The sequence below is a fragment of the Notamacropus eugenii genome, chromosome 3 (assembly GCF_028372415.1).
Source record: "Notamacropus eugenii isolate mMacEug1 chromosome 3, mMacEug1.pri_v2, whole genome shotgun sequence".
NCBI classification, from domain to species: Eukaryota; Metazoa; Chordata; class Mammalia; order Diprotodontia; family Macropodidae; genus Notamacropus; species Notamacropus eugenii.
Window position 1 is genome coordinate 424012847 of NC_092874.1, and position 22189 is coordinate 424035035.

The 22189-nt window shown below is 38.5% G+C and overlaps 1 protein-coding gene across 2 annotated transcripts in view; it reads left to right on the forward strand.

The window, feature by feature from the left end:
- The window catches only part of NUP210 (nucleoporin 210), a 164980-nt gene that overhangs the window by 38307 nt on the left and 104484 nt on the right, over window positions 1–22189 (forward strand). For both annotated transcript variants that reach the window (XM_072598255.1, XM_072598256.1), the window contains exons 4-6: window positions 10065–10161; window positions 14799–14949; window positions 19745–19877. In XM_072598255.1, the coding sequence (XP_072454356.1) occupies window positions 10065–10161; window positions 14799–14949; window positions 19745–19877 (381 nt within the window). The remainder of the gene's footprint in view (window positions 1–10064; window positions 10162–14798; window positions 14950–19744; window positions 19878–22189) is intronic.

Here is a 22189-nt window from a genome sequence, read left to right on the forward strand (position 1 = left end):
TTTAGACAATTGCCAGAGGCACACAGAGGTACTGTCAGAGGCAGAATGTAAATCCAGGATTTTGTAATGCAGAGGCCAGCTCTCTATCCACTGTGCCATACTGCCTCCTACAGAAGATAGTTTCAAAAAATGAAATAAAGTTTTCCTGTACAAAATTTTGAATTAGTCTCTTTGTTTCACCAAAAGGGCTTCCCTATGCCTCATCAATGAGTAGAGGTGACCTCAACTTCTCAAAGACTATGCCAAAGATCTTGCCAAGCTGGAATCAATTTGAGTATGTCCAGTGATGAAAGATGTCATGTGTCATCTGAAGGTCAGCCTACATAAGTTTAAAGAGGCTCATCACCAGGAAGCTGGCCATCAGGTGATGATTTAATTTTGTATTTTGGCCATAGCAAACCATGAAGACTGTCTGTTAAGGCAAGGTAGGATTGGGTTCCCCATTGGAGGAGGTATTACTCTTACTGATGAAGTACCATGGAAAGAGAATTGATTCTGACTTTGCCACTGCCTGCGAGACCTTGGAAGAGTCATTTAACTTCCTTGGGCCTCAGTTGCTTTATCTGTAAAGTGAGGGATTTGTACTAGACAGCTTCTGAGTTGCTCTCCAGCTCTTGATCAGTGATTCCCATGACTGAATTTTTGAAGTTGTTCTGCTGTCATTTTGTAAGTAAAATGATTATGAATGAATTTAGGGTATTGCTCAGGGTATCGAGAACCCTATTTTGTGAATCAGTCTACCAATAAAGATTTTCAAATGGAAAAAGCTTCCATGATTTTTAATGGATTTCAGTGAGATTTGGAATGTAGACAGAGGTTACAAAAATAAATGTCTTGTGCAAATTTATAACTTATTTCCATTAATAATGGTTTTATTACACAATTTTAATTGCATTTATGAACTGCAATGGTGCCTTTTAATTTTTCAATGGCTGCACCGAATGGTTTGTAAAGCTGTGTGACTAAAAATCCTTGGACCAGCATGCCTGAACATGGTGGCTGCTGCTGGCCATGTTATCTGTCTGCTATTCTTTTCCTCTCTGTTCACGAACATTGAAGATTATTTGAAGTTGTGTTTGATATTATCTAAAAAAAAATATATGGGAAGCTTTTATTTGTCAAGTTTTTATTATTCCCAGGCTGCTTATGTAACAAAATGGAGGGCCTTCTATTCTTCTCCTGCCCTGCCCACTCAGTGAACTCCCAAAGGAAGGTTTTCTCACCAGAATTTCTGCCAATATTTCTTTGGTTAATTTTCCATTGCCACTACCTGGGACCAAAAGAGGGAAAATTTTCTTCTGGAGATTGTACCCCTGATTTTATGACCTTTGCCTTTTCTATGCCACTCCCAGTGCTAGCCAGCCCTCACTGTATCCTAGCCCACTTGGCCCATCCTGGAGGCCCCTCCCTCCCCACCAGCTTGAATGGTCACATTCCAGTCTGAGACTATTACATGGTGTCTCAAATATATAAATATTCTTAGTATATTAAAGCCAGCCACTAATCCTAGCCCTGAGAAAACTGAAGGATTGTAATCATTTTATGCTATTTCATATGTATAAGACTACATAATTATGCTCTATCAGTTCTATCTTCTCCCTTTTATGGGGTCAGCCATCAATCAACAATTACTTTGTGGGGTGGAAGGTATGGTTAACACAACAGGATCATAGCCCCATAGATTTAGAGCTTAAAGAGATCTTGGAGATTATCTGGTCTAACCCCCTCATTTTACAGACAAGGACACTGAGGCCCAAGGAGATTGGGTGCTCTGCCTGAGGTCACACCTCTAACTCCAAATCTGCCACTCTTTACAGTGCATCAGACATGCTGTGATAGGATGATGAATTTAATTATCTATGTAGATGACTAAAGCTGAACTTTCTTTTACTTTCTGTTCTGTAGCTTTTGCTTGCCCAGGAATCTTGAATTCAGTTCAATAGTAGAATTTCTGAATCTAGGAATTAGAAAGGATCTCCAAGGTTAGTGGATCTAGTCCAATCTGTACCAGTACCTGAATAGCTTTTACAAGATTCCCAATCAGTGGTTGTGTAGCCAAGCTGTCCCAAGAAAATCTTCTCAATTTGTTGATTTATTTCGGTCATATCTGACTCTTTTTGACTCTATTTGGGGTTTTTTTGGTAAAGATACTAGAGTGGTTTGTCATTTCCTTCTCCAGCTCATTTTACAGATGAGGAAACTGAGGCAAACAGTGTTAAGTGATTTACTCAGGGCCACACAACTAGTATCTGAGGCCCGATTTGAAATACGAGTCTTCTTGACTGCAGACCTGGCATTCTATCTACTGTACCACTGGACTAAGCCAAACCAAAGGACATGGGATCCCATAATATGCAAAGGTACCTTTGTGGGTTATAGGAAGGATGACAACTTTCTGCCTCCCTCTGGCCATTGCCAAATTCTGAGAATAATAAATGAGATGAGAGTTTTCTTGGATTGAAGATCAGGAACAGCTAAGCAAACAAATTACTAATTTTGGAGCTTTGGAAATACAAAGATAAAAAGTGCTATAATCCCTGGAGGCATCTAGATGCCATGATGGATAGAGCCCTGAACTTGGAGTCAGGGAGACCAACATTTGAGTCCTGCCGTAGACCTTTACTAGCATAATGAGAAGTCATTTCCTGTCACAATTTCCCACTTCGAAAGCTTCCTTTGCTATTCGATAAGGGAATATATGATAAGAGATAGCCGCAAATAATGAGATTTCTTTTATTGAACCATTGGTGATTATTTTATTATCTAATCACATGATTGGGAAATCCATTTTTATCAAAAAGAAGACTTGACTGAAGAAATATGGCTTGGGCTCTTCAGAGAAACAGAAACAAGTTTAGGTTGGGATTGTAATTCACTCAAAAATAAGATGACATTTCAAACTCTCGTGCCAGTGGGATTTTTCTATGGTTGATCAGGCTGAGGCAGTGAGGAGTCATGCAGCTGCAGAGAGTATTTGCCCTGCCAGATTCTCACATTTCTAGCTGTGATCTAATGAATGGAATGCTTTGGGAAAGAAGGATCAGCCATATTTTGCTTGGAGCAGGAGGGCAGAATTAAGAGTAATGGGGAGGTTGTGAAGAGGCTTTTTTTTTTTTAAACAGAAAAGTTTAGGCTTAAATGTGTGTAAATACTTCATAACAATTTGTTGTTGTTGAGTTGTTTTTCAGTCATGTCCCACACTTTGTGACCCCAGTTTGGGGTTTTCTTGACAAAGATACTAGAGTAGTTTGCCATTTCCTTCTCTAGCTCATTTTACAAATGAGGAAACTGAGGCAAGCAGGATAAAATGACTTGTTTAGGATCACACAGATGGTAAGTATCTAAGGCTAGATTTGAACTCATGAAGATGAATCTTCCCAACTCCAGGCCTGGTCCTCTATCCTTCTGTCTAGCTGTCTAACAGTTGGCTTAGCTAGCTTAATTAAGTGGAATGGGCTGCCTGCAGAGGGAGGAAATTTACCTTTCAGTGGTAATCCTCAGGGAAAGACTAGACAAATGTTCATCAGTCATGTTGTAGAGGAAATCCTTTTTCAGGTATTAGGTGACTTAGGCAGCTTCTGAAGTTTTGTTATCACTATGAGATTCTCCAGATTTAACATACATGTTGCCTTGAAATATTACATAAGTTTCTCTTTTCCTTGGTTGACTCCCATAAGGTAGTCTGAGTCAGCACCGTCTTTGATTTTCCAGACATTGGTTGGAATAGTGTAGTTGATTTAGTAAGCAGTATGCGTGCCTGGAAGTTGGTACCATGGGGTATGGAATGCCAGAGCTGCAGGGGGAATCAGAGCACTTTAGAGCTGGATGGAAGAGACGTGAGAGAACATCTAGACCAGGGATTCTTATTTTTTTCTGTTTTGTGGACTCCTTTAGCAGACTGGGGGAGCCTGGGGACCCTTCTCAGAATAATGTGTTAGGTGCATAGCATAATTTAGGATTATAAGGGAAGCCAATCATGTTGAAATTCAGTTACCAAAATATTAAAAAAAAAACCAACCTAAAACCACTAGGTTCTGAATCTACAGTCTTTTGGTCTTAGATAACAAGAATCGTTGGGATTTTGAAAGAAATGTCTTAATAGAGGGCTATACATAAGACAAAGGATGTAATAATTTGAAAATTGTTTAGTGTTGATAAGTGAGGCAAAAATAAATCTATCTAGGTTTAAAAAATGAAAATTATTTCCAAAATTTGTCTACATTTTAATGATTATTTTTAATAAGTTCATACCTATTTGTGGGTGAGAAAAAGAAAAGTATATAAATTGAAGAGTTATAAATTCAGTCTTGAGAGAACTGATTACTTCTCTCTTATATTTAATAACTAATTATTGAATTAGGACCAAGATTTTCCCACTTTTCTAAACTTCTTTATTAGAAAATCAGCCCCTTTAGGTTACTCAGACAGCCTTTGAAATGCAGGGGTAATTAATAAAACAACAAAACCTAAGTTCATGGACCCCAAGTTAAGAATTCCTGATCTAGGTCAGCCAACCAACCTTATTATTTCACAGAAGATGAAACAGGGACTGAGAGGGAGGCTATTTCTTGTGATACCACTTCAATCAATCCACAATCAGGTAAGAAAGGATAGTGCAATGAGAATTAAATCATTCCTCAGGGGTTTTTTAGGAATACATACGTGGCAGTTCAATTTATGTTCAAGTCATTAATCTGTTTAAAATGCCCTTATTTTCTCAATCTTTGAAATGGGGCTGCTGAAATCTACCATGTCCTACATGCCCAGGGATTGGAAAATTGTTTGATTTGAGAAAGATGGACTGGGAAGTAGGGAGGAGGTACCTACTATTGTTTTTTCTTCCTCCCCTTCCTCTTCCTCCTCCTCCTACTTCCTCTCTCTCTCTCCCTCCCTCACCCTCTTGTCTCTTTCTCTCTGCTCTTCTCTCCTTCCTCTCTCCTCATTCTGTCCCATTTCTGTCATTCAACTTAAAACATGAACCAGAAAGAGAACTTAGTTAGTTTTCCAGCCTGGAAAGGTCCTCTGGGTCCTGCATTAGATATTGGAAATAATAATTGTAAATATGCCTCCCTAGAATTTTGCATTACATTACCCCTCCCCCTGATAAATTGCTCAGATTTGAGGAAAGACATTTCAGGATGGAATCTTGCAAAGTTAAGAGCTTGTTGATACAGACTTGAGGAAAAGGGGAAGTAAGTCAAAATTTTCTTTCAGTAACCATCCTGACCACTTGTTCAGGATGTTCCCTGATCTCTCCAGTTACCAATGTTTTCTTTACTGCCATATCTAATGACTTTTTTCCTCAGTCTTAATCCTTGGTTTCTCTGTAGTATTCAGCAGTATTGGCCAGAATTTCCTTCTGGATACTTTCTGCTCTCTCTTTTCGTAACACTGTTCTGGCCTGTTTTCCCTCTTACTATCTGTTCCTTTCTATCTGTTCCTTCTTAGTTTCCTTTGCTAGCTTATTGTATCATACTCCCTAACTATGAATATTTTCCAAGGATCTGTCCTGGGTCTTCTTCCTCTTCCCTCTTTACACTCTCTCAGTGAATGCATAAAATCCTTAGGGTATTATTATCATCTCTGTATAAATGACTCCCCTATCCAAGCATCTAACTCTAGCCTCTTAGTCCTTCATCACCAATTATTTAATGAATGATACTTCAAACTGGATGTCCCAAGAAGATTTTAAATTCAGAAAGTACAAAAAAGAACTTTCCCCCAATTTCGCACCATTACAAACATCTCTATTTCTATCAAAGGTACTACTGTTTTTCCATTCTCTCCTACTTGAAATCTCAGTATTATCCTCAACTCCTCACTCTACATATCCAATAAATTGCCAAGTCTTGTTTCTACTTCCATACCATCTCTCAAATACAACCCTTTCCCTCCATTCACACAGCCAAGCTTCTCATCACCTCTCATCCAGACTACTGAAGCAGCTTTCTAATTGGTCTTCCTGCATCAAGTTCCTCTAAGTGCAGCAAACTATTCCTTCCTCCACATAGCTGCTAAAATAATTTTCCTTAAACCTAGATTTGACCATGCCACTCCCCCACCCAATAAACTCCAGTGGCTCCCTATTGCCTCTAGAATAAAATATAACCTACTCTGTTTGGCTTTTAAATCTTTTCATGACCTGGCCCTAATCTGTCTTTCCAGCCTTGTTATACAGTATTTCTCTTTCCACACTCTAACTGGCCATCTCTCTGTTCCTCATACAGCATCACAGCTTCCATCCCCATGCCTCTGCACTGTCTCTAAAGCTCAGAATATGCTCCCTCCTCCCTTCCTTCTTGCAGAATCCCTCTCTTTCTTCAAAATATTACTCAGAAACCACAAAGTCTACCCTGATCATCAACTGCCATTGCCCTCTCTCCCTATCTACAGTATATACTTTGTATACTTATATACACATATTGTCTCCCTAGATAAAATAGAGATAAAATTAAGAGACATTGTTTCCTTCATTAAATTCATATCTCTAGTGCCTAACATGGTGCAGGGAGCGTAGTAGGTGCTTAATAAATGATTATTGATAAACTGATCTGTTGAATTGTACGTCTCTTGGAAGTGGGTAGGCAAAGAAGAGAGAAGAGTATGAAAAAGTCATGGTGGAACCTGGCTTGGGTAGAACATAGGATATGCATTGAGGAGAAGGAGGAAAGAGGATGAGGTGGTGAAATAAAGTTTTAGGGACATTTGGAGACCTTGAGTGCCAGGCGAAGGGGCTAAAATTTAATTCTTCAGGCAGTAAGTTCTAGGAAAGGACAGTTATATGATGAGAGGTGTGCTTGAGGAAGATGAATATGGCAGAATGAATGGGTTAGATTTGAAATGGGGAGAGACTGGTGGTAGGGAGAACTGAGAAATGAGTGTATCCAAAGAAAAATGAGTATCTAATGGGTTTTCAACAGAGATATGCAACATGAATATGTGATAACGTAGAAAGAGTGGTGCGTTTGGAGTCAGAGGTTCAAATTCTGAGTTCAAATTCTAGGTATGTCACCTGTCTGACCTTGGGCAAGGACCTTAACTTCTCTGGGCTTCAATTTCTTCCTCCATAAAATCTGAGAGTTGAATGAAATGTTCTCTAAGACCCCTTCCAATTCTCAACTTATGATCCCATGAATGCTTTGGGCAAAATCCCAAACATTTCTTCTCTCCAGCCTTGAGTTCCTTCAGTGCCAGTGATAATTTGTCCTGGTGGGATAATGCAACTTCTCCCAGTACTACTGGATAGCTCTTAAGTGCCAAGACCTTGCCCTTCAATTTACTTCTGCTTCTTGATTTCTCAGACAAAACAAAACCAAAACCAGAAAAATTCCATAGCTCTCTTAAGACCCAAGAGCAATTAGGAAAACTTCCTATTTATCCCAATAACAACTTCCATTGCAATTCCACAAGTCCTTTGAGGTAACACCATCTCTTCTTTCATTGCCAAGGTTGATTTCCTTTGTAGAAAAAGATCAGATTTTCCAGACATATCTATAGCTACAATACTTTTTTTAATACTCCCAGTGATCAACAACTTCCCTGATGCCTCCAAACACAACTATATCTCCCCATTCTTTAAAAAAAAATTCCTTGACTTCATCTTCTACTTATGCCAACTCTTACCTGATATCTCTCCTCTCCTTCTCAGCTAACTCCTTTGAAAAGGCTGTCTACCTGAGGTGACTCCACTTTCTCTTTTCACTTGCTTTTAATCCATCTGTATTCTGGCTTCAAAACTCATAATTGAACTAAACTTATTTTTCCTACTTACCAATGATCCCTTAATTTCCAAATCTAATGATCTTATCTTAGTACTCATTCTTCTTGACCTATCTGCAAACTTGGACAATGTTAATCACTCCCTTCTCCTGGAAAATCTCTCCCCTTTAGGTTTTTGTGACACTGCTATTTCCTAGTTCTCCTCCTACCTATCTCACTACTTCTCTCACTTACGTTTTCTGGATCTTCATCCAGGCCATGCCCTCTAACTATGAATAGTGTTTCTGAATAGTGTTTCCAAAAGCTCTATCCTGGGCCTGTTTCTCTTCTATACTATCTCTCTTAATGATCTTCTTAGCTCCTATAGGTCTAGTTATCATATCTATACATAATTCCAGATCTGTATATCCAACTCTAGTTTCTCTCCTGAACTTCACTGCCATATCACCAACTGCCTTTTGGACATCTTGAACTATTTGTCTCTGCATCTCTATCTCAACATATCTAAGGCAGAACTCCTTCTTTTTTGTCCCAAGCCTTCCCCTCTTCTAAATTTGCCCATTAATGTCTTTTAAACCATCTTGCTGTGGTTCCATGTTCCATTGGGAATACACATGATCCTCTGTCTTATCAGGTGATGATTCATTTTCCTTCATCTTATCTATATCTTTATTCATTTAGATGATCTGGGGACCATATGTTTGTTTTCTACTTTACCGACTGTGGAAAGAATGAACTTGGCCCATGGAATTCCCTAAGAATTTAGAGATTTAACGAAGGATGTCAGAAAAGGCATGACCCTTATCCATATATATCCTCTGAAATACAGAAGTTATTTGTTTTTACTTGTAATTTTGTTTCCTTAAATTTTGTGGGTATTTTTTTCAACTAACAATTAACAATTTTCTTTCCCTCTGAAACCATTGCCACAAATATTAACAATCAAACAAAACAAATTGCCCTTATCCAAAACATGTATTTCTTTTCCTGCACCTTGAGTCCATTGCCAGTCTGTCAGAAGGTAGGTAGCAATGCAGGTGTTATCTGGATTATCAGTATCTTTATGGATAAGCAGACCAGAGCAGCATAGGGAATTAGTACTCACCATGGTAAGCCACTAAAACAAGGAGGTGCTTCTTATGAATTTAAAAGATTATTGAGCATTGTGTATAAGTGAAGCTGTTTTTATTGTGGCATGTTTGATGTCCAGCTCAGAACTTAGCTCTCTCATGAATTTTTTACTGACTTCTTTAGATGTCCCTCTTTGAAGTCTATAGTTCTATAGTGTATACTAACTGACTGTCTCAGATGATCAGGTATGTTCTTGGGGATCAGAGCTGATGCAAGGGATATACTTCCAAATTCAGTGTTTGAGAGGTCATCTCAAACTGTGATGCTCGGTAATGGGCAGAGGAAGTGTGCAGGAACATTGCCACACCATCATTTCCAAATCTCAATATTCTTTGACTCTGGGTTACACAGCAGCAGCGGTATCCTTTGAGTATTCATGATCAAGGAGATGCAGAGAGGTGCAGTTCGGGTCCAGCTACCCTGTTTTAAGGAGACCCAGGAATGAATTCTCAGGCTCTGGCCTTTTATACAACAAGACAACATAAATCAGAGCAAAGGTATCAATCAATTCCTAGCATTGATGAATGAGCCAGGAGGGATGAAGGGATCAAGGCTGTACAAATCACTACAAAGGAACCAAGTGCAGTAACACCTGGATGATTTAAACACAGAAAGAAAGGGCAAGGCAAGCAATAATTCAAAACCTCCCAAGAGTGATACTCTGGCACAAACAGATTGCATAAACCTTGCAAGGTCTGTGCTAGGTGAGTCCTCCTGCTCCCTGGGCACACAATTTAGCACTGAATTATAACCTGTCTGTAACTATTTCATATGTATCAGTCTCGGATTTCCATCTCAGTGGGATTCCGTTGCGATTTCTTATTTTTTTCATCCTTTCTAGCACTAAGCAGATGGGGATGCCAGGTGGTACAATGGTTAGAGCACTGGGCTTGGAAACAGGAAGACTCACTTTCTTGAGTTCAAATCCACCCTCAGACACTTAGTAGCTCTGTGATTCTGGGTAAGTCATTTAACACTGTTTGCCTCAGTTTCCTCATCTGTAAAATGACTGGAAAAGGAAACTGCAAATCACTCCAGTACCTTTGCCAAGAAAACCTCAACTGGGATCACAAAGAGTTGGACCCAACTGAAACAACAGAATAGCAACGCTAAGCCCTGGGTATAGCCTGACATAGGTATTTATATATTTTACTAATAATAAAGGCTAATGTGGACTGTCTTCATTTTTACCCCTCCATCTGCTTTTTTTCCAGGAAACACATTCAGCACCTTGGCTGGGCTGGTTTTCGATTGGACAATAGTAAAGGATACAGAAGCTGATGGTTTCTCGGACTCTCATAATGCTCTCAGGTAAGCAGCCTTTGCATGGTTTCCTTTTTTTAAGAGAGAAAATAAGTTTTCTTTGATCAAAATTAAGTATTAGACCAATTTGGCCATACTGATCCCCAGGAATAAGGCTACCATGGAAGGAACTTGTTTTACTCTTCACTTTTCTCAGGGTATTTTGACCCAATTTGCTTTGGTAAGAATCCACTGAGATGGATCGTTTCTTCAGGACCTTGTCTTATCTTAGTTGACTTTTGTATAACAAAGTTTAAGGAATCCTTCTTACTGTCCTTCTCTCTGAGGATGTGCTTTCATTTGTCTTCTTTGTATCTTGTTTATCTGGTTTGCATATTGTGTCTCCCCATTAGCCTGTAAGCTGTTTGAGGGTAGGGATCACCCTTTTCTTTTCTTCTATGCTTTGTGCTTAGCGGTGTCCGGCACATAACAAGAAAGCCTCAAAGTTAGATCCCTGAGGGGCATTTTTATAGTGCTTTAAGATTGCAAGCATTTGCTACTGATCCTCCGACAACCCTGTGAGGTAGGGGCTGTTGTTCCCATCCCCATTTTCCAAGAGGGAACTGAGGCCTAGAGACTGGAAGTGACTTGCTCAAGGTTATGAAGCTAGCAAGTATCTGAGGTGAGATTTAAAGTCAGATCTTTTTTATGCAGTCCTGTGCTTTTTAGAGCATCAACCTTGGAGGCAAAAGGACCTGAGTTCAAATCGTACCTCACATGCTAGCTGTATGACCCCGGGCAAGTCATTTAACCCTGTTTGTCTCCGTTTTCTCACCTGTAAAATGAGCTGGAGAAGAAAATGACAAACTACTTCTGTATCTTTGCCAAGAAAGTCTCAAATAGGGTCATGAAGAGCTGAATATGACTTAAATGACTGAACAACAAGAATACTTATTCCGTTATGAAGGGTTAGAGAGAAGGATTCAGCTAGAGTTTTAGCCAGAAGCTCTGGTTTTATATAATAACAAAGGCAATTACCCTGTCATCATCATCGCTAATATTTATATGGCACTTTAAAATTTACAGTGTTTTAGATTCTCATTTTATCCTTACAGCAGCTCTGAGGACTTAGTAAAAATAGTATTACCTCCATTATGCAGATAGAGAAACTGAGGCTCAGAAAAGTCATTGAAACATGAGCTAGCATGGACCCCATAGATCTTCTAGTAAAGGGACTTACCCCTGGTCACATGAAGTAGCAGATGTGGCATTTAGACTGAAGTCTTCTTGCCAGATTTGTCTTCTCCATGCCCTACTCTCTTTTATGTAAACATCATGAAGACATATGCTACACGAAGCCTTTGTCCCTACCCCTAGCTCCTGGGACCTTTCCTTCCCAAAGAACCTCATTTTCATTGTGCTTATATTCTGTATGTAATTGGATATGTAAATGCTGTCTCCCTCTTTAGAATATAAGCTTCCTTTTGTCTTTGTATTCCACAGGTGCTAAATAAATGTTTATTTGTAGATTAATTAATTGTAAAAGGAATATTAGTATGAAAAAAATTATCTTACCCAAACCACAATTGGCCAATGTAATTAAAGCCTATTGCATCTATACTAGCTTTTTTGTTACCTTTCCCTCCAAATCCCTTTTGCAGCCCAAATTCAGACTTTTGGACCTGAGATCTCTGAGCTTGAATTCCTATTTTCTTGGATCCCTTGATTCTAAAATCTACATGATTCTTCTCCTCAGAAGCCTTTGTCTTAAATTGATTCAGTACAATTTCTAACCCTCCCTGGAGTTTTCCTATCGACAAGTTTTAAAATCCATCCTCTATTGTTTTAACATGTAATTGGGGGTTAAATAAAATATTATACATGTTTATATACATACACATGCACATACATACAATTTTTTAAATCCACGTTCCAACCCCAACTAATCAGGAGGCTTCATGATGGTAACATTGTAACACAGATCTTCCCACAACTGCTGAGATCATCCCTCACTAACAGATGATTACGGTGCTCCATTCTTCCCATTGCTGGGAAATTAATGAAACTGCATGCCAGGCTTTCTCCCCACTTGATCATTTTGTCGCCTTTTCTCGGCCTCTGCCCGTTGGGATTCTTTTCCTTCCTCAAAGGAAGTGCAGGATTCATCCTAGGGACACTCCTCAATATCATGTCAGTGATTCTCTAGGATGCCTCAAATTTACTGGCGGAGTTCGAAGGTGTTTGAAGGACAGAAATGAAGCAGAAGTGACACGGCTGTTCATACTGAGTGACTTTATTGCAGAAAATTCATTCATCGACAACTAGCCTTGAGCCCATAATTTATGTTCCCATTCTTTTCGCTGTAAAGAACCAGATGAAGATTGCGGGCACAGCTGAAGAAGTGGATTTGTAGTCAGAGCACTCGGGTTCAGATTCCCAGTTCTGTTACTTACTACTTGTGTGACCTTGGGCAAGGAGACAACCTCCCTTGGCCTCTCAGTGTCCCTGTGGTTCCCTTTAGTTTTCTATCTGTGATCTTAGAATATTGGTAAAGGTTATTTTGATTTCAGCAAGGCATTTGACAGATTTTCTCTTGATAGCCTTAATAAAATTATAAAATTAACTAAAAATACAGTAAGTTTTAAAAAGCTTATTTTATTTTTGAAAAGTTTATTTATTTTGAACTTAAGAATAAGACAAGCATTTGGAAAACATAGTAGAGCATAAAAAGAGATGATTGTACATGAAACTCCAAGTCTATCATGTGCAACTTGCTCTTCCTAAAAAAAATTATTTAGAAAAAATACAGATCAAGTGATGAATGTCAACCTGGAAAAAAGTGCCAGGGACGAGACTGTGACTTTGGTCCTGTTATAGGATCATGGGATGGGAGATTTAGAGCCAGAAAAGACCTTAGAGGCCATTGAGTCCAAACCCCTCAATTTATAGGTGAGAAAACTGAGGCTCAGAGATGTTTTGACTTCCCTACAGTCACATGACTAGTAAATAGTTGTCTGAGGTGGAATTTGGGGTCTTCTCAACTCCAAGGCCAGAATTCTCTCCACTGTGCCATCAGCCTCCTGGTTAACTATATAAATGCATGAAGGAATGAATGGAAAAAAGATTTATTAAATGCTTACTATGTTGCAGTCCTTTCCAGTTCTGTGTATTCAGTACTATCCCAAGTGCTGGAAATACAAATGTTTATGTATTTGAAGACTTTGATGGAAGACTTAGAATACATGATCATGAAATTTGTTGATGTCCCAAAGCCAGTAGGTAAAAAACTCTGAGTTTTGACTCAGAGAAACTAAGTTTGGATCCCAGCTCTGTTATTTTCTACCTGTGTAATTTTGGGTGAATTATTTACCTTTGAATTATTTGGTTCCTCAGTTTTTTCATCTGAGGGAGCTGGACTAAGTGAATTCTAAGATCCTTTCTGATTTTAAATTCTATGATCTATGATCTGAGTTAACACACAAGATAATAAAATCAGGATCTCAAAGTATATAGGCTGACACTGGGATTAGTATTTCTACAGAAAGGTATGGATAGAATAGCTCCTTCCAGTCCAACAGTCAAGGATAAAATGCAGAAATAACGGGAGGACTGCATGGCAGTGCCTCACTCCTATTGTTTAGGATTGATTATAGTCAGAGATTAATATGTTCTGCTTTTGAGATTTAAAAAATAAGTATAATAATAAGTATAGAATGAGAAAGGTAAAAGTATAGTTGATTAAAGGATATTAACTACTCATGAATTTTTGTTGTCCATTCAAAGGAAGTAAAATGGATGATTCATGGGTTCATTACTGTGATGCTGATAATCCTGGTGTTAGGTGGCTGAATTCCCAGGCATTTATTTGGATGATCAAATTTAATTTTCAGCCATTGAAATTTGTTGATCGGTAACAAAAATGGAAATTTTCTTGACTTGGGTGACTTTGTTGGTGGTACTTGAGTAAACCTTGTTTCATTAAAAGAAACATTTTATCTTATCTCTTTGTTTACCCTTTACAAGCCTACCACACAGCCCTCACAACTGGCTGGCCCTGAAGGAGTGGTTGCTATGGCTTTTGACTTGCCCAGATTCTCCCAGCATCATGATGCTCTGCACCTGTCACACATGTGTCTCTCAAGGATGTTCTCTCCAAGCTATGCTTCTTTGCAGTGTTCAAAGAGAAATTTGCCTTTCAACTCCCTCTCTTTATCTGGACCTTTCTGGTGGGGCAGCACTCTTCCTATATCCCTCAGGCTCTTTTCCCATCTAGGTGAGCTTCCCAAGTTCAAACACATATAAGTCTTGGAGCTGGAGGATAATCAACTTCAAGATATGACAAACATGAAAAGAATATTATGAAAGGCAGATTTTTTTTTTTTTTTTTTGCTGATTGAAGAAAATAAGACATAATTGTTTAGGAAGCATTCTGGTGTTTCAGTAAAACCAAGTAAGAAAACAAATGATATCAAAAGACTAAGTGACCTTGGTAAAAATAAAAATGTGTTCAGCTAAATATTCTTGTTCTATGAGTGAAGTCTCTAATTTAATTGTGTTTTGCTACAGGTGATGTACTGAATGTATAAATTTAGACACACTAGAATTTAAATGTCTCCATATAATCTAAAGAATGCTGACTGAACATTGAGCACATTGTCCTGTGTCCTACTCTCTTGAGTCTCTAAAATATGTTATTTCTGTTCCAGGATTCTCAAGTTTTTAGAGTCTACTTATATACCTCCTTCCTACATATCAGAGATGGAAAAAGTGGCCAAACAAGGAGACACAATTTTAGTGTCTGGAATGAAGACAGGGAGCTCCAAGTTGAAAGCACGAATTCAAGAAGTGGTGTATAAGGTAGTATTGCATGGTGAATTGCCAATTTCCAATAATCCCTAAGGTAAAGAACAAAGAATCTTAGGTGAGTGTTTTATAGGCACTTGAGAATATATTTCAAAACAAAAATCCCCCAAACTATAAATATAAGGACAGTATCCAGCTCAATATTTCATAACAAAAGAATTTCAGAGGATGGTTAAATTTTGGGGGGTCCTTTTTTTAACATCAGTGTCATTTCCCAATAGCCACCCCCCACAAGGAAAACTTCCTTTGTTAAAAATAACAAAAAAAGGACACTCTTAAGCAAAGGAAACTGACAAATTGATTGTCTGATAGTATATGTCTCATTGTGCATCTCTAGTGCACTGCCTCTCCACCAAAAGGTATGCAGAGTAGTGTTATGTTTCTTCAACTATGAAGTTAACATAAGACAGTGTATGTATTGGAGTTCATTTGAGTTTTGGTGTTTTTTTTTCCACATTGTTTCCTTTTCATTTCATTGTTGTGATGACTTTGTATTTTTTCCTTTGTTTACTTCACTCATCGTTAAGGGCAGCTAGGTGGTGCAGTGCATAGATAGAGTACCAGTGCATGAGTCAGGAGGACCTGAGTTCAAATCTCACCTCAGACACTTGACACTCTCTAGCTATGTGACCTCGGGCAAGTCACTTAACCCCAACTGCCTCATCCTGGGTCATCTCCAGTCATCCTGATGAATATTTGGTCACTGGATTCAGATGGCTCTGGAGGAGAAGTGAGGCTGGTGACCTGCGCAGCCTCCCTCACTCAAAACAAAGTCAAGTGGAAGTCATGTCATTATTTCTCTGATGGCATGATCTTCTTTGGCAACAAAGAATGAACATAGACACTCTTCATCAGTTCATACAAATCATCCCAAATTTCTCAGTTTCCTTGATATTTTTTCTTATGGTGCAGTAATATAACATTAGATTCATGCCTTACAAATGGTTCAGCCGCTCAGTGGGCACCCTCTTCGTTTCCTGTTTTATAGTACCACAGAATATGCTACTATGGATATTTTAGTATATGTAGGACCTTCTCCCTTTTTTTGACCTTCCTGGGTTCTATGTTCAATAGTGAAATCACTGGCTAAAAGGGTATGAATATTTTAGTCATTTTTCTAGTTTAGTTCTAGAATGACTGGACCATGTCACAACCCCATATATTAATATACCTGTCTTCCCATGGCTCCTCCAACATAGACTATTTCAGTCCTTTGTCATGTTTGCCGATTTTTGGGATGTGAAATGAAATCTCAGGTTCGGTTTAATTGGCATTTCCCTTGTCATTTATAATTCAGAATATTTCTTTTTCTTGTGGTTATTAACCTCTTGCAGTTCTTCTGAAAACTTTATTTATTCATATCCTTTGACCACCTATCAATTAAGGGCTAATTGGTCTTTTCTATTAATATCTATTTCATCTATTATCTTGGACATTAAGATATTTCCATTGAAGAGATTTAAAGCCATTTTTTTCTCAAGAGGTGAAGTTCTGAAGCTGTGACCCAGAGGTTGAAGGAGGAAAAGGAATTATGTGTCTGAGCTCTCCCCCGACCACAAAGGGCCATTCATTCATTCTGGCTTTGATGGGGATAGCTGAGAGGAGCTTTGTCAGCTTTGTCAGGAGGTTGGGTTTTTGCCTCAGGATTGTCTCTCTGACCACTGAGACATACTCAAGTGATTTAGAGTTCCTAGCTATGTTACAGGATCTCCTTCTACACACTCTTATCCTCTAGCACCCAACACCCAGCTTGTGGAGATCTTTTTTTCTCTTCTTATTTGGCTCTTAGCCTAAAACTTTTCTGATAAAAAATCAGCTCATTTCTGCATTGACTTCAGAGGACTCTTGAATGGAGGGCTGACTACACCTGCCTGACCACTCCCTCCTGCCCCTAGTTGTTCTCGACCTCACTCAGAAACACATTCCATCTCATTAGCTTTTCATCTCTAAAGGTGTTATAGTCAAAGGGCTAGCAGACAAGTATGCATTAACTGCTTATACTGGCACCCTTCCCAGCTCTCATGTGAATTTATGCTTTTTATTTCTTTGTAATCTAAGGTAACTGTATTTCCATTTTAACCACAGTAATGAAATTGCCCTTTCTGGTTAGTACAATCTACTTTCCAGGTTCTTGGGGCATATCTTTTTTAGTAGGAAGATTTTTGCATTTCATTTATGTTCCTTAATTTTGTAACTTAACCAACCAAGAAAGTGATACCCATTTACATTTAGCTCATCTGATTCACTTTATGTACCAGTTAAGTGGATATTAGAAGCACTGAAAGTTTTGGTGGCAAATAAATGTGTTAACTTAGATTGGTGTAGTTATAATAATAATGATCGCTCACGTGGTGTACTCTCCATAGTCTGAGTTTAGGTGATTTTAACTATTGCTATTCCCATTTAACAAATAAGGAAACAGAGACAACAGAGATGTTTTGTGATTTGCTAGTTCTCACATAGCACAAAAGTGTCTTGAATCCTTGCCACTTTCCATTCAGTAAAAAGTGGGAATTAACTTATGTGCCCAACATTTGTACAACCTCAGTGTATGTCCAGGATGAGAGAAGGCAGAGCATACAGCAGTTAAAACATCAGGTACTGGAACTGATAGGCCAAGTCTGGACTCTAAATCGTGTTTCAATTCTGTAGTCAAATAAACAAGCACTTATTAAGTGCTTATTATATGCCAGGCACTGTGATAAGCACTAGAGATACAACGTGCGTGCCCTTAGAAGCTTGTAAAGAGCTTGGTCCTACCATTGTGGGACACAATTTGGAATCATGCTAAGAAAGTGACTAAAATGTCCATGTTATTTGACCTGGTGATTTATCACTAGGTATAGACTTCTAAGAACATCAAGTAAAGTCCCGTATGCATCAAGATATTTATACCAGAACTTTCTGAAATAGCAAAGGACAGAAAACAAAGCAAATACCTGTTAATTGGGGAAGGGCTAAACAGCCATTAGATTGTGAGCTTCTTAAGGGCAGGGATTGTCTTTTGCCTGCTTTTATATCCCTAGCACTTAGCACAGTGTCTGTCATGTAGTAGGTACTCAATAAATGTTTAATGATTGACTTATTGATTGATTGAATTTGTGGTACATGAATGTGATGGGATTTTGCTGTAAGAATTTTACTATAAGAACTGTTGTAATCCTCCCTGAAGACTTCTCACTATTCTTGATCTTTTTCATAGGATCATACATAGATTTAGAGTTGGTAGTGTACCTTAGAAGTCACTGAGTACAATCATTTTCATTTTACAAATGAAGGAAGTGAAGCTGAGAAAGGAGAAGTGAGTTAACCCAGAGCTAGTAAGTGTCTGAGGCAGAATTTGAACACAGGTCCCCATGACTCCAGGCAGCTAGGCGTTGCAGTAGATAGAGTACCAGGCCTGAAGTCAGGAAGATTCATCTTCCTCAGCTCAAATCTGACCTCAGACACTTATTAGTATGACCCTGGGCAAGTCACTTAATCCTGTTTGCCTCAGTTTCCTTGTCTGTAAAATGATCTGGAAAAGGAAATGGCAAACCACTCCAGTATCTTTGCCAAGAAAACCCCAAATGGGCTCACAAAGGGTCAGATGTGACTGAAACAATTGAACTCCCTGTCTTCCCAAGGTTATTTGTTCTTTTGTTTAGCAAAGTGTCTGGCACATAGTAAGCACTTAATAAATGCTTATCTATTTTACTTAGTTTTTGTCTTCTTAATTTCTGAGCATTCATTTAGTTCTGAGCCTGAGTTCCAGTGTTAAAACGTTCCTCTATTTAAAGATCACATATGAAAACAGTATCCTACATAATCTGAAATGAGTATTACTCACAGATCTGTCTTAGCAATGGACTCTTCACTTCTGATATTTGGCACTTGCCAAGAGAATATGTATTGGTAAGACTTTCATGCAAAAAGATATACTTACCCTTTATGGTTTGAGTGCTTGGAATCGAATGATTGAATGAATATTAGTTGGAAGATGCCAGGCCATTTGCAAGAAATTGCAAGAAACTCTCCCATTTGTCCCTTGACTGGATTTTAGCTTGCTAGGGCAGGAACAGGTGACATCTGTTCCAGGGGTCAAATCAGGCTTTCAACTTCATTTCTAGAGAAGCAAGTAGCAGGAAGTGAATCAAGATAACATTACTTCACAAACGTCTGATTTATTCTACCTATATGTGTGTTTATCTTTCATTCTCTCCCAGGTTCTTTTGCTTTCTCCTTCTCTTGGGCACTATTTGTCTATCTCTTTGTCCATTCTCTCAACTTCTGTTTCCTTTCTTCCTTCTTATTTCCTTCTCTCTTTCTTCCTTGGCCTTCTATTTCTTTGCCTTAATTGTATAAAATAGGAAATTGAAGTCTGTCTGTCTGTCTCTGGCTTTGTCTTTCTCTTGTTATTTGTAATCTTTTTTGAATGAAGGAAAACCAAGAGCCTCAGAGAATGGCTTAGGAACATCATTAGTTAGAGTTTCTACTCAAGAAATATGGTCAGATCCTATTTCCAATCCACTCAGAGGGACTGTCTAAAACGTTTTGTTATATGCATTAGGGATTATAAGTCTACTTGTTATGTGGGAATTGTTGTGGTGACATCTATTGCAATAGACTTGGACACAGTTCCTTTGGGTTCTGTACCAGCTGTTTGAGATAATGGAGTTTTTACTTGAAGAATTACAATCATTGTGTATTGGTCTGTTTTTTATTTTCCTTATACTTCTCCACCCCCTTTAAATCTACCTTACACATATCAAATCTCTTTTTCTGACTCTTTTCCTTTCTTCATGTGAAGAATGTCCATCCTGCCGAAGTCAGGCTGCTAATTTTGGAGAATATCCTTCTGAACCCAGCTTATGACATTTATCTACTGGTGGGGACCTCTATTCACTACAAGGTCCAGAAAATCAGGCAAGGAAAAATTACAGGTGAGTTTTGCTTAACTTTGTCTTCTCTGTAAGTTTTTCCAATTCTCAATAGCAGGTATAAGTAGTGAAAGGCTGCTCAGGATAGTATAGTTCTTGTTTTTCTTAGTGATCTTTTGAAAAATTAAAATTTTAAAAATTTCATTGAACAAAAATAATTTTTCTCTCCTTCCCATTCCTACCCCCATGAGAAAATGGAGAAGATATGGAGGGGAGGGAAAGAAAATGAGTTCTCTTTTAGACAGGTTGAGTTTGAGATACTTATGAGATATCTAATTTTAAATGTCCAAGGGTTAGTTGGTGATATGGGACTGGAACTCAGTTAGAAAGGTGAGTGCTGAATATATGACTATGATATTACTTGCATAGAAGTGATAGTTGAAACCATGAGAACCTATGGTCATCAAGTGAAATAATATAGAGAGAAAAGAGAGAGGGACCAGGACAGAGCATTAGGGGATACCCACAGTTATTTAATGTGATCTGTGATGAATATCTAGCAAAGGAGATTAAGAAGGAACAGTAAGACAGGTAGTATAGGAATCAGGAGAGTACAGTGTCACAAAAACTTAAGAGAGAAAAGAGTGTGTAGGAGGAGATGGTGACCTACCTGCGTCAAAGGTTGCAGAGAGGCCAAAGAAGATGAGGATTGAGATGGAATCAATATAGAAGAAAAGATTGAAAGAGCATAGGTAGGTGTAGGGAGTTGCAGAGAGGAGAGGGAGGAAATGATCAATCTAGCAGAGCCCCTAAGGAAGTGGCAGAGAGCGTATCAGTGAATTAGTGGTCAACAGTGTCAGATCTTCCAAAGAGGTCAAGGAGGACAAAGACTAAGAAATTAAGCAGTTGAATTTGGAAACTAACAGATTATTGGTCACCTTAAAAGAGAGGCATTTCAGTAGAGTGAGGGAGGACAGATGGGAAGAGATCAGTGGTACACGTAAAAGAAAGTCTTGTCAAGAAGCACCATCTTATCCTCTGAGCCAAAGGGCAAGGAGGAGGCAATAGGAGAAGACAAAGAGAAGCTTTAACATATGGATAGAGGAGCTGATTGAATTAGAAGTTGAGGTCATGCTTTAGGAGTGAGGTAGATGGGGTAGAGTTGAAAGTTTGGGGATTGCAGAAAAGACTTGGAAGATCAAGTTGTTGGATGATAAGGAGTTAGCAAAAGATCAATAATAGGATTTTTTATAGTATGGGGGGCAGGTCAGGTTCAAGAATGCTACTTGGAGGGAAACCCTTTTATGTCTAGATTACATCTCTTCAAAAAATGTCAAAGAATTTGGTGTTTCAACATAAGACGTAGGAGGGGTTAAAATATTTATGAAATCTTGTCTTTGGCATTTACATGTATGAAAATGGATTTGTTTGAAGGAAGTTGAATAGAATTAGAGCTGTGTACTAGTTTTGAATCAGGCTGCTTTTTTGAATAGAAGGAGAAGCTGCTTTTCTCTAGTAAAGTTGGTATTTGGTCCCATTACGTTGTGTGGTCCTGTTGGGATGGTCTGTGTGTGTTCATGCATGTGCAGATGGTGGAAATTGCCTGTTAGTCTTTGTCTATTACCCTACTTCATTTGCTGCTGCCTGGGAATCTTTGTTATTAAAATTTTAAGGACCATAAAGTAATTAGAAGTCTGGAATGAAATTTTGAAGAAACCTGTGGTTGTTAATTAAAGCTCAGACTTTGAATATTCAAGATTATTTATACAACAGTGGGTTGTGTTTAGATTTCTTATCCTTGCTATGCCAGGTCATACTTAAGAAATTATATTCCATTTAAAAATTCTATATTGAAGCTCTTTTTTATGCTGATGGGATATTGTTAAATTTATTAAACTAGAGCCTTTCAGTGCCCAGGTTTCTCCCCAGTATGTTTTAATTTGTGCTCTAGATAATGAGCTAAAGTGACAATGGTAAGAGAACTGAATAAGAGTTTCATTGGTTCAGTATAATTCTATTCTCATTTCTTTGAGAAAAGCTCAAAGCAAGTACCTTATAGATAGTACATCATTAATGTTGTCCATGAAATTTGTTTATGAAGGACAATATGCTTTATTTGGTGACTTAATGTCTTAGTGGTCATATTTCTGTGAAGTTGTACATAGGTTACATAACTATAGATTGACCATATAGTTTCCCATTGTCATTATGATAGGGCAGGGAGTGCAAAATAGCTGGGCAAGAAACTGGAAGAGGGCACAGAACAGGGTGTGCACACCACCTCAGGTGGCTCTCAGTGAGCCATGTCTTCTGACCACACCAGCCACAGGTACTTGGTACATCTCTGGGGCTACAGTGGGCAGCATCTCCAAAGA